Below are 13,054 nucleotides of genomic sequence, written 5' to 3' on the forward strand. Positions count from 1 at the left end.
ATGTTATTTAGACATTTCTATGATTAGCCTGCTAAGCTTCTTTTTTTATTGGTGGACACGTTAAAGCGCCTTTCTAGGACCCTTTCATGAAAACATTAGTGGGACCACAGAAGAACAAGCATGCAGTGAAAAGGCTTGGGAAAAGCCACAACACAAGAAGAGCAAGTAGACTAAGTGCAGAGTGTGGGAGCAATGAAGAAGGACTGGAGAGCCACATAAACCACAGCGACTACTTATGACATGAGGAGCAAAACATAAATAGAGAGAGAGGATGTAATGTCAACGCGTAAAAACGTTACCTGATAGCCACTAGAGCACAGCATAAGAAGAGCAAGTGAGCCCTGAGCAGCAAAAATGTGACATTGATAAACAGAGAAAGTGCGAATCTTCAACCATCTGTTTGAGAGTACAAAGGACCTGGAAGGAAAACACAAACACATCATGCTGGCAGCAAATGATGAGCAACACATCAAGCATTTCCAGATAGGAGCGTAAAACAAAGGAAACATTAAAAATCTTCTTTCGGCTGCTCCCGTTAGGGGTTGCCACAGCGGATCATCTTCTTCCATATCTTTCTGTCCTCTGCATCTTGCTCTGTCACACCCATCACCTGCATGTCCTCTCTCACCACCTTCTCTTAGGCCTTCCTCTTCTCCTCTTGCCTGGCAGCTCTATCTTTAGCACCCTTCTCCCAATATACCCAGCATCTCTCCTCTGCACATGTCCAAACCAACGCAATCTCGCCTCTCTGACTGTCTCCTCACCGTCCCACCTGAGCTGACCCTCTAATGTCCTCATTTCTAATCCCATCCATCCTCGTCACACCATTAGCATCGTCCTCGTTAGCATCTTTAACTCTGCCACCTCCAGCTCTGTCTCCTGCTTTCTGGTCAGTGCCACCGTCTCCAGCCCATATAACATAGCTGGTCTCACTACCATCCTGTAGACCAGGGGTCCTCAACTCCTGGTCCGCGGCCCACTACCGGGCCGCCGTCATCTGATGGCCGGGCCGCGAGAGAACTGCTGGCAACGGAGACTCACTCAGACTTTTCAGAACGCTTGGCGGGCAGGGCTTTGCAGAGGCGCAGAGAGAGGAGAGAGACGGAGGTGAGTGACTATTACAACAAAGTATTTTGATGGTCCCGACAGTTTCCCCATATGACACGAGTCTATAGAAATCGCGTTACTACGAAGTACATTCAGCAGATGCTTTCATTACAATGAAGTGACCTTGAAATGCCCGAATGAATCATCCACAGAGCAGTTAGATCTTTGGTTGCAGCTCAGCTGTGCACATTTGCACAGAAACATTGTAAAAAAAAAATCTCTTTCTTTGAACTTTCCTCATACTGTTCTGTTTTTTTTGTTTTTTGCTGTTTTTGTTTTCTGTGGTTTTCAGTGATACCTTTTGCTTATTGCTTGTCAACATTTCAAAAACATTCATTGGAATTTAACTCATTGTCACCCTCCTATAGAAACAGCAGACACGAAAAAAAGATAGCAGTGTTAATATTTGTGACGTGCAGTCTGTTGGAATGGCAAATGTAAAGCATTTGCAAAAAAATGAAGAAAAATCTCGGGTTGCAAACGTATGCGACCTGCGCCACCACCACCTAATCAAATCATCGTGATGTTCCTACATTGATGGATTAAAAGCCAGAAGTCTACATGACCATCATCATCAAGTCCTTCCATGAGAACCCTAAATACAAAGAGGACTGTTCATTTATGTGAGGTAGAATGCCCAGAGGGGGCTGGGGGGTCTCATGGTCTGGAACCCCTGCAGATTTTATTTTTTCTCTCCAGCTGTCTGGAGTTTTTTTTTTTTTCTGTCCTCCCTGGCCATCGGACCTTACTCTTATTCTATGTTAATTAATGTTGTCTTATTTAAATTCTTACTTTGTCTTTTATTTCTCTTTTCTTCGTTATGTAAAGCACTTTGAGCTACATTATTTGTATGAAAATGTGCTATATAAATAAATGTTGTTGTTATTGTTGTACATATCCTGTACAACTCTTACGTACTTCTCTGCCACTCCTGACTTCCTCATACAATACCACAGCTCCTCTCAGTCACCCTGTCAGATGCTTTCTCCAGGTCCACAAAGTCACAATGCAATTCCTTCTGGCCTTCTCTAAACTTCTCCATCAACACCCTCAGAGCAAACATCACATCTGTGGTGCTCTTTCTTGGCATGAAACCATCCTGCTGCTCACTAATCATCACCTCACTTCTTATCTGAGCTTCCACTACTCTTTCCCATAACTTCATGCTGTCGCTCATCAATTTTATCCCCCTGTAGTTACTGCAGTCCTGCACATCCCTCTTATTCTTAAATATCGGCACCAGTACACTTCTTCTCCACTCCTCAGGCATCCTCTCACTTTCCAAGATTCCATTAAACAATCTGGTTAAAAACTCCACTGCCATCTCTCCTAAACACCTCCACAGGTATGTCATCTGGACCAACGGCTTTTCCATTCTTCATCCTCTTCATCGCTGTCCTTACTTCCTCCTTGCTAATCCGTTGCACTTCCTGATTCACTATCTCCACATCATCCAACCTCTTCTCTCTCTCATTCTTTTCATTCATCAGCCTCTCAAAGTACTCTTTCCATCTTCTCATCACACTCTCCTCGCTTGTGAGTATGTTTCCATCTTTATCCTTTACTACCCTAACCTGTTGCTCATCTTTCCCAGCTCGGCCCCTCTGTAGCCCACCGGTCCTTTTCTCCCTCCTTAGTGTCCAACCTCTCATACAACTCATCATACGCTTTTTCTTTAGCCTTCACCACCTCTCTCTTCACCTTGCGCCTTATCTCCTTGTACTCTTGTCTACTTTCTGCATCTCTCCAACTATCCCACTTCCTCTTTGTCATCCTCTTCCTCTGTATACTCTCCTGTACCTCCCCATTCCACCACCAGGTTTCGTTTTCCTCCCTCCTCAGATGTCACACCAAGCCCCCTTCTTGCTCTCACCCTTACTACATCTGCTGTAGTTTCCCAACTGTCTGCTGACTCTTCACTACCACCCAGTGTCTGTCTCACCTCCTCTCTAAACTCAACCTTGCAGTCTTCCTTTTTCAACTTCCACCATTTGCTCCTTGGCTCTGCCCTCATTCTCTTCCTCTTCTTGATCTCCAACGTCATCCTACAGACCACCATCCTATGCTGCTTAACTACACTTTCCCCTGCCACCACTTTGCAGTCTTCAATCTCCTTTAGATCGACTCTTCTGCATAGGATGTAATCTACCTGTGTGCATCTACCTCCACTCTTGTATGTCACCCTATGTTCCTCCCTCTTCTTAAAATATGTATTCACCACAGCCATGTCCATCTTTTTGGCAAAATCCACTGTCCTCTTACCTTCATTCCTCTCTTAGACACCATAACTACCCATCACCAACATGTCTATTGAAATCTGCTCCAATCACCACCTCTCTCCATCACTTCATCCAACTCACTCCAGAAATCTTCTCTTTCTCACCCATTGCACACCCAACTTGCGGTGTATATGTACTAACAACATTCATCATCACACCTCCAATTTCCAGCTTCATAATCATCACTCTGTCTGACACTCTTTTCACCTCTAAAACACTCTTGACATACTGTTCCTTCAGAATAACCCCTACCCCATTCCTCCTCCCATCAACACCATGACAGAACAATTTGAATTCCCCTCCGATCCACCGGGCCTTACTCCCCTTCCATTAGTCTCTTGCACGTACAATATATCAACCTTCCTTCTCTCCATCGTATCGACTAATTCTCTCCCCTGACCAGTCATACTGCCAACATTCAAAGTTTCTACCTTCAGTTCCACTCTCTTTACTTACCTCCTCTCCTCCTGCATCCGGACTCGTCTCACCCTTCTTCTTCAGCCAACAGTAGCCCAGTTTCCGCCAGCACCCTGTTGACTAACAGTACTGGTGGTGGTTGTTGTTAACCCGAGGCTCAACCGATCTGGTATGGAAATTTGTATTGTTGTCCGCATATTGATTTGGCAAACTTTTACAGTGGATGCCCGTCCTGACGTAACCCTCCCCATTTATCTGGGCTTGGGACCGGCACGAAGAAACACACTAGTTTGTGCATCCCCTGTGGCTGCATATTAAATTTGATTTGAAATAATCTGAAATATTGATATTGCTACAATGGACTCACTCATTTTCCTCTTTTCAGCTTCCTACTTTCTCAGAAATCTCAGATCTTGTCCCTAAGTCTAATCCATCCACCTGTCAACTGGACCCCCTCCCTACAGTTCTGGTCAAAGCCTGCCTCCCCTCTCTGGTCTCCCTTATCTCTGCTATAATCCACTCTTCTCTCACTACTGGTTATGTTCCTTCATCTTTTAAAACTGCTGCAATAACCCCAATACTGAAAAAACCTGGTGCCGATCTGACTAATTTCAGTAATTTTCATCCTATTTCTAATCTACCCTTCATTTCCAAAATTCCTGAAAAAATAATGGCTATTCAACTTCATTCTCATTTATCTCACAATAATCTGTATTAACAGTTCCAGTCTGGTTTTCGTCACGTCCACAGTACAGAAACGGCACTTATCAAAATGACTAATGGCCTCCTTATGGCAGCTGATTCTGGTTTAATTCCTATTCTCATCCTCCTTGATCCGAGTGCAGCCATTGACACTATTTGTCACACTGCTCTTCTCAATAGATGATCTTCGATTGGCATTACCCACACTCCACTAGATTGGTTCAGATCCTACCTCTCAGGCCACACTCAGTTTGTTCAGCTTCAAACTTTCACATCCCAACCCACCGCTGTTACTTCAGGTGGGCTCTGTCCTGGGGTCCCTCCTTTTCATTATTTACCTCCTTCCCCTTGGTAATATCTTTTATAAATATAACATTAGCTTCCACTGTTATGCTGATGACCCCCAGCTCTATCTCACCAGCAAACCTACTGTTTCCTATCCATCCTCCTCACTTATTGATTGCATAGCAGAAATCAAATCCTGGTTTTCTTCAAATTTTCTTAAATTAAATAACAAGTGACAAAACTGAGGTTCTCCTCATTGGTACAAAATCAACATTATCCAAAACAGATCATTTTTCATTTGTTATTGATAATTCCTCTGTCTCCCCTTCCCCACAGGTGTCATCCTTGACAGTACTTTATCCTTTCAGTCCCATATCAATAACATCTCCTTGTCTTCATATTTCCACTTGTGTAACATTAATCATATTCGCCCCACACCACTGCTATCCTTGTTCACAGCCTTGTCACTTCTTGTCTGGATTATTGCAATTCCCTTTTTCTTTGGTTTTTCTCGCAAATCTCTTTAGAAGCTTCAACTGGTCCAGAATTCAGAACCCCCCTCTGTTCGCCATATCACTCCCGTTTTGCAGCAGCTTTCAATTCAAAATTCTCCTACTAACTTTTAAGGCTCTCCACAACCTCGCCCCTCCATATCTGTCTGACCTCCTCCATGTTGCCATCCCCCCCCCCCCCTACCCTTAGATCCTCTTCCTCTATCCACTTGACTGTCCCCTTTGCCTGTCTTACCACTATGGGGAGCAGAGCATTCAGTTGCTGTGGAACTCACTACCATCTGAGCTTAGAAATATTGAATCATTTTCACTTTTCAAATCTAAACTTAAAACTCATTTGTTTAAGAGTGCTTTTTCTCTTTGATTACAATTGCTCTGTCTGATTTTAATTTTGTTTATAATCTGTGTTTTATCTATTGTTCGGTGTCCTCGAGTGTTTAGAAAGGCGCCTACAAATAAATAAAATGTATTATTATTATTAATACTGTTGAGCGTCATTGAAGCGGTTTAGATGCCTCCTTTTATTTTTGTGATGTAGCTTTCATCCTTGGGAAGACGACGACCCCCAGTGGACTGCAGTGGGGCATCAGCGTCGGTTTCTCTGGATTTCTGCCGGCCGGAGGAGCTGGCTAAAGACTGACTGTGGGGTAAGTTGCTGGTCACAATTAATGAAATCCGCTCTTTAGGTCAACCAGGAAAACAGCAGCTGCAGGATCACAGACTTCCAGAAGTTTAACATACAAACCGTTGTTCGCTTGTTGCACTTTTAGCGTTTCTCACTACAAGATTTGCGAAAGGTACGAGACCTTCATAAATTTAATGTTTTTGGGTCATTTAACTTCCGTTTCACTGAATGAATTTGTGTTTGGGATTATGGGTGAATGTCCGAATGAAAATAGCGGATAATTGTGTTGAAAATAAGTTATTTGACGTAAAATATGTTTTATTGTTGCACTAGAAACACTTGAATATTTCACATACATGGTGCTACTTATTTGTTCTCGTTCCAAATTGTTCTCTGTTCATTTATCAGCTTGTACCAAACTGTCCCGCATGTTCTCTCCACGTTTGCGTGAGTTTCCACCCACAGTCCAAACACAAGCATGTTCAGTGAGTTGATGGTGCTAAATTCGCACAAATGGGTGTACAAGTTCGCCCTGTCCAGCCTTGCGCCTCCATGCTAGCTGGGATAGGCTCCGCTACCCCCAGACAGTGGTCTGGATTAAGAAAGCGAGAGAGAGAGAGGCGAGGTTGGGCGCATGCGTGATTTACACATGCACCACATAACGAACCACCTGGATTAGGACTGGAGTGCAGCGAGTGACTCCTCAGCACCACACTGGAACAACTTGAGGTTTTCTACGGTGGTTGGAGTGCCAATCCTGACACAATTTCCCACGTTTTCCCTGCAATTTGTAAAAGCTGGAAGCAGATTAACGTCATACCCAGGACGAAGCAATTGCAGATTAAAGGCCCAATGGAGTGGAGTCACTTCTGCCATTTTCGGGATTCGAACCGATAACCGGCGCAGATCCCTCGCATCAGAGTCTGGATTAAGTTGGTTAGAAAATGACATGATGGCCACTTGTCCAATTGGTCAAATTTAGTGTTGTCAGATCGCACACGTTACTTTAACAATCCAATCAGATTTAATCCAGTTGGTCGGAAACCACACCAAACTAGCAGCACTCCCGCCAACATCCAACATCCCCTAGCATTGGTTTAGCCGCGCGCGCATGTGTTTGTTGCCCAGTCATATTCTATCTTTTACGAAGATGACAGATGTAGCGAAGACGAAAAAAATAAAAGATGTAAAATATTAGGAAATTTTCCCCATTATCACACGTGTACATTCAGCAAAAAAGTGTAGGTATGCTATTAACCTTCCATCGATATAACTGCCGATTACACACCTGCGCTGCTGTCGCCTCCACTAGGGGTGCTGCTGCAGGCGACGCCGTGCCTATGGGGAACGTGAGAGGCTAGTTGCAAGGGCGACCCGCAAACTGCAAGCGGTTCAAAAAATAAAACATAATAAGGGCGCAAAGTTAGTAAAATAATATTTAGACTTTAATAAAATATACAAATTAAATAAGTAAATGAAAAAAAAATACATAAACGATTGTCCCAGAATTATTCCGAAACACAATCAAAAACACAATAGAAAGCTTTCAGCGAGACTTTCGTGATCTGCAATACAGTACTCCATAAATTGCAATTTAGGCCTAAATGTCCACTCCATTGGGTGGTAAAGCGTCGAGGACACCATCGTCTATCATCTGCTAGTATTTTGCTGATTAACTTCAGTTCTCTGCCGTTGTGACTATGTCAGTTGATAAAATTTGGTTGCGATTCCTCGGATTATTAGACCGATAATCTCGATTGTCAAGAGCATAAGGGACGCCATTTGTACTAAAACGAAATAAATGAAAAGAAACGAGATACGTAATCACGCGAAAAAGTGCAATGACATTCAATATTGAAAACCAGCAACAATGACACAGTTAAATACCCACTGATTGATTTGATAGACGACAAAATCAGATTAAAAGAGACCTTTTAAAAAATATAATAAACTATTTTGAGATGTGCCGTCAGGAAAAGTCCAACTGTGAAATACAAACACTCCTTCAAAAAAATAAGGTAATTTTAAAATAAAACCAGTAGACGTCAATTTCAAAGTACTGTATATTAATTGAAATGGATAAAACAATGATGTGCAATAACAAGAGAAGTATTAGTATTACGTGCAGTATGATAAAATATTCTGTTCTGTTTTAGTTATTTTTTACAAGATTCATTTATTTATGCATTTCACTTATAAACAAACCGTGGCAGCATTTTGCTTAGAAAATAACACTACTGTAATTTGATCCTGTTCTAAAAATTAGAATGAGAGACGGAGCTATAATACAAAATAAATCTCACTGGTCCAATAGGTCGATTTATGTATCTAGATTTATTTTAACTTTTCACAAGAAATGTTTAGGTCAGTAAAATATATAACAAATTGAAAATGAACAAAATGGTAAGCTAATTTTAAATGTCCATTTTTTTGTTTTGTTTTTTTGGGGGGGGGGGGGTAATGCAACATTTTTTCATTGTCTTTAATCCATGTTCTAATTGCATTTTTACATCACACGTTATCTCACGGAGGTTTGTAAATAATACCGAAGTAATTAAGACTTGCGAACGGAGACCCTGCCTTCTAGTTCCCACCGCGCCGAATTCCCACCTGCTTTTCACAGGCACTCTTATACCACATAAAGAAAAGTAAAGCCTAAGAGAGGGCGGTACCAACTTTACTCCAATCACAGAAGAGCACAGGCTGACTAATACAGTGAATGGACTTTCAGTTTTCAATCTCTAAAGCTACCGAAACGCATAGTAATAAAGGTCCCAAATAATAATAGCACTAAGACAGACAATCATTACTTCAATATATTACATAAACATTAAGAAATATATATATAATATATAATATATATATATATAATATATATATATATATATATATATATATATATATATATATATATATATATATATATATATATAAAAACTTAAGCGAACTCTACCAGTAAAAATCAGCAAATGACTTTAGAAGGTAGCACGTTGAAGTTTATTTCCGGATCCTCGTGATTGACTCTCATTTCGTCCAATTGCATGAGACATGCTTTCCAAATTTACGCCTCTATGGGAAATGCCTCATAAGGTGTATTCTGATTGGCTGAGGTCAGCGTCACGTTCCGTAGAGGGACCCTCAGAGCGGCAAAATGGCGGAGGTTGTGGAGCTGCACAAACTCAAGGTAAGAAGCCGGTAGTCTGGTAGCCTGTTTGCGAGGAGTTGGTTGTTTAAGCTCTTTATTAATTTGGAATTGGAAGGCTTGTTTAGAGGGTTAATGGGAATGTGGCAGATCTATCAGCGTGTGCTTTAACCCACTTTAAAATGAGCAGGAGACTGTAGGGAGAGGGTGGTTATAGTGTTGGGTTCAGTTTTGGAACGAGGAGTCGCGTGCTTTTAGTTTTCCCTTTTCTAATAAATCAAGTTAACTTCATCTTTGCTGAGTGTTTCTTCCTTAATTGGTTTTAAAGAGGCGAAGGCGTGAGCGTCACATAAGACTTGGAGGTGTTTGGTACTTAAGCTGTATGGTTATGTTAGGTGCACTGAAATGTTAAAAGAAAATAAGCAGAGTGACGGTGAGTCGACGCCGCATACTTCAGAACGCCCCCCACACCACCGGCTCTTCTAAGAGGGGTGCGGTTAAGTGTTGAGAGTTTTTTAGTCTTGATTCTTTTTGATGCCCAGAAGATCGAATTTGAGTCTGCAGCGGGCGCGTGTGTGTGGTAGAAGCTCGTTCTCCGAGTGCGTTACTGAATCCTTCTTTTCTCAACAGCTTGCTGAGCTGAAGCAGGAGTGCATCGCCCGGGGTTTGGAAGTAAAAGGAAACAAACAGGACCTGATCAACCGTCTGCAAGCATACCTGGACACACATGGTAGGCAAGACTGTGTCTGTTACTCGTTACAATCTGCTCTTCTTGTCCGTACCAAAACCCATTGCTATGACTTCACTTCAGCTGTGTCAGATAATGACTTGAACTAATTAACCACACGAGCAAAATAAAGAGCTCTTTGCAAAAACTATCGTAGATACATTAACAGAGACCGATCAGACTACTGTACTTCTGGGTGGTAACAGGGTGACACCTGCTGTGGCCTCCAGAGCCTGTATGACCAGGGAGGAAGACGGAGAGGGAGAGAGAGACATACATGTGCAGTTCAGTTTAACTGGTGCCTGTTTGTGGATGGGCGGCACGGTGGCACAGTGGGTAGCGCTGCTGCCTCGCAGTTGGGAGACCTGGGTTCACTTCCCGGGTCCTCTCTGCGTGGAGTTTGCATGTTCTCCCCGTGTCTGCGTGGGTTTCCTCCGGGCGCTCCGGTTTCCTCCCACAGTCCAAAGACATGCAGGTTAGGTGGATTGGCGATTCTAAATTGGCCCTAGTGTGTGCTTGGTGTGTTTATGTGTGTCTTGCGGTGGGTTGGCACCCTTCCTGGGATTGGTTCCTGCCTTGTGCCCTGTGTTGGCTGGGATTGGCTCCAGCAGACCCCCGTGACCCTGTGTTCGGATTCAGCGGGTTGGAAAATGGATGGATGGATGGATGTTTGTGGATTGCAGACTACTTTATTCTAGGTTTACCAGAAGAAAATATCTTCCTAATTCCTCCTGCTTTCATGGTGCTAGCTATAAATCAAAAGTACCACACTAGCAGCTTGGTATTTCACACCATGTCAAAATGCTAGGGATGCAAACCCTTCTAGAGCAGGGGGCTCTTAAACTTTTAAATCCGAGGACCGAAATGATAAAATCAGAATTGTACTGGGACCCAGGGAGCGGATTCGGAAGGTTGCCCTTGAGCAAGACCTTTAACCTGAAAATTGCTCCAGGGGTGCTGTACAATGGCTGACCCTCCACTCTGACCTCCAGAGGTCAAGCAAAAAGACAACTTCCCCTTGGGGACTAAAACAGTGTACCAAATACCAAAAAATATATATATAAGGACAGCAGCATCATAAAGAGATGAAGAGTATTATGGATATAATAAAAAAATGATTTTTTTTTTCTTTCAAACATATTTCTCACATGAATAATACTAAAAGAGTAAAGTGAAAAGCAAATCAGTTTTTAAAACAATACTCTGTCAATCCATTTTCCTGAACAGCATTGTGGGTCAACTGGAGGCTGTTCCAGCAAGCACAGGGTGCCAGTCCATCACAGGATGAACAGACACCAGTGGGCCAAATTAACATCACCAATCCCTCTGTCCTGCATGTGTTTAAAACTTTGGGAGAAAACCCATGTGTGCACACAGGGAAGCACCTGGGGCTTTAACCCAAAGCAGTTCTCATTCAAAACAGGAATGCATTCCTGATGTATTTGAGTGTAAAATGTATTGAAGTGGAGAGAAAAATTATTAAGGGTGCAGTGTGAGAATGTAGTGATTTTTGAAATGATAGCATGAAAGGTCACTTGACTCATGGTGCTAGGTAAGGCATAAAGTAGTTCAAAAATTAATTGCAGCTTATTTACGTTTTCATAGATAACTTTTACTCTCCCCCCCCCCCCCCCCCCCCCCCGAGTGTTTTAATTGAGGTTCACCATTAACAATACGGCTTTCTAAATTACTTTGAAAATAGTTTAAAATACCCCAGATTTCATTTATCAACTCGATTAACAGAGGTTAAAAAGGCTAAATTTGTTCTTTAAAAATATATACAGTATTTGTATTTTAGACGGGTAATAGGAAACTTTTTTTTTTTTTTTTAATAATTCTGGGGACAGTCTAGTTTGAAATGTTGAACTCTACTGACTGACGGGGTTCAATGTCTACTGCTTGTCTCAGCCATTTTCTAGTTCTGGTGTTCTTATGGTTCTCACTCATTGGTCTAACAAACACATCCTTCACACTCCGGTTGACCGATATTTATCAAACTAATTTAATGTGACAAGAAAGGAATTCTTCACCAAGACTTGTTAAACGTAATACAAAAATCTGTGCCTCTGTTACAGATTTAGTTTCAATGCATGCAATAATGGTGAAACCAATATAAAATATTTATGTAAAATATAAAACAATGTGACAAACTGATACTCCAATTCACTTGCCTTTCGTAACACGTTGAAGATCATCTTACACCAGTTTTCATTTCAGCATTTCAATTTAGGGCAGCATGGTGGCATAGTGGTAGTGCTGCTGCGTTGCAGTAAGGAGGACCAGGGTTTGCGTCCTGGGTCCTCCCTTCCTGGAGTTTACATGTTCTCCCTGAGTCTGCGTTGGTTTCCTTCCATTGTCTAAAGACATGCAGGTTAGGTGAATTGGCAATGCTAAATTGTGGAAGTGCGTGTTTGCCTGCCCTGTGATGGACTGGTGACTTGTGCCATATGCTAGCTTGGGTAGACTCCAGTACCCAACCCCAACCCTGCTCTGTATTAAGCAGCTTTGAAAATGATGTGACTTTACTATCTTGTGCTGCTGTGTTTTCACCCAATGACTATGTCTTAGACAGTCATTTCATTCTCTGTCCCCCTTTCTTATATGTGTCTACTGTCCGTCTTCTCAGACTTATTTTTATTACTAACATTTGCCACAGAAACACTCCCCTTGATATACCAATGGCATTGCTTAATGCACAACTGCAATGAATTATTTGCTAAATAGCTGGTGGCGCAGCATTCGATACAGAATTCAGAATACAGAATGGATGATTTGGCAATTTTTTTCTACCTTTTGACCTAATTTGGGTCACAATCCATAGTTTTATGAAAAACCAATTTAGAGTAACAAATTTATTGCCAAACAGCAGGAGTACCTGCTGTTGCATTTTTAAATATCTATTTGTGTAATGGATAAAGGTAACAAAGCAGATCTGTCTTTTAAAAATGTTGACTCTTTTGTCATTGCTGGCTGCATTGCTAGTGTCCCATCCAACAAATTTCAGTTGTTGCTATCTGGCAGCAGATTTAGACTTTAAAGGGTAAAGAGCAACAGATGTAAGAACAGTTTCATATTATACTCGGAGATACAAACATTTTTAATTTTATAAGTAAAGCATGCAGACCTAATTAAAATAGTTTCTCTATAAGCATCACATATAACTCTTCCATTTTAGCAACCTATTCTTCTGTTTTCACCTTGAAAAAAATCCAGCATCCCATAATCGCATTGGTGATGTAACTGTCCTAAGTAGTGTTC

At 41.8% G+C, this 13,054-nt stretch overlaps 1 protein-coding gene across 1 annotated transcript in view; it reads left to right on the top strand.

Annotated features, from left to right (window-relative positions):
* Nucleotides 1-9,007: 9,007 nt before the first annotated feature.
* sarnp (SAP domain containing ribonucleoprotein) overlaps nt 9,008-13,054 on the top strand; it is a 101,793-nt gene continuing 97,746 nt past the window's right edge. Inside the window, exons 1-2 of the mRNA XM_051925114.1 lie at nt 9,008-9,111; nt 9,700-9,799. Of these exons, the coding sequence (XP_051781074.1) occupies nt 9,079-9,111; nt 9,700-9,799 (133 nt within the window). The 5' untranslated portion in view covers nt 9,008-9,078. The remainder of the gene's footprint in view (nt 9,112-9,699; nt 9,800-13,054) is intronic.

Source organism: Erpetoichthys calabaricus, chromosome 3 (genome assembly GCF_900747795.2).
Source record: "Erpetoichthys calabaricus chromosome 3, fErpCal1.3, whole genome shotgun sequence".
Classification (NCBI taxonomy): Eukaryota; Metazoa; Chordata; class Cladistia; order Polypteriformes; family Polypteridae; genus Erpetoichthys; species Erpetoichthys calabaricus.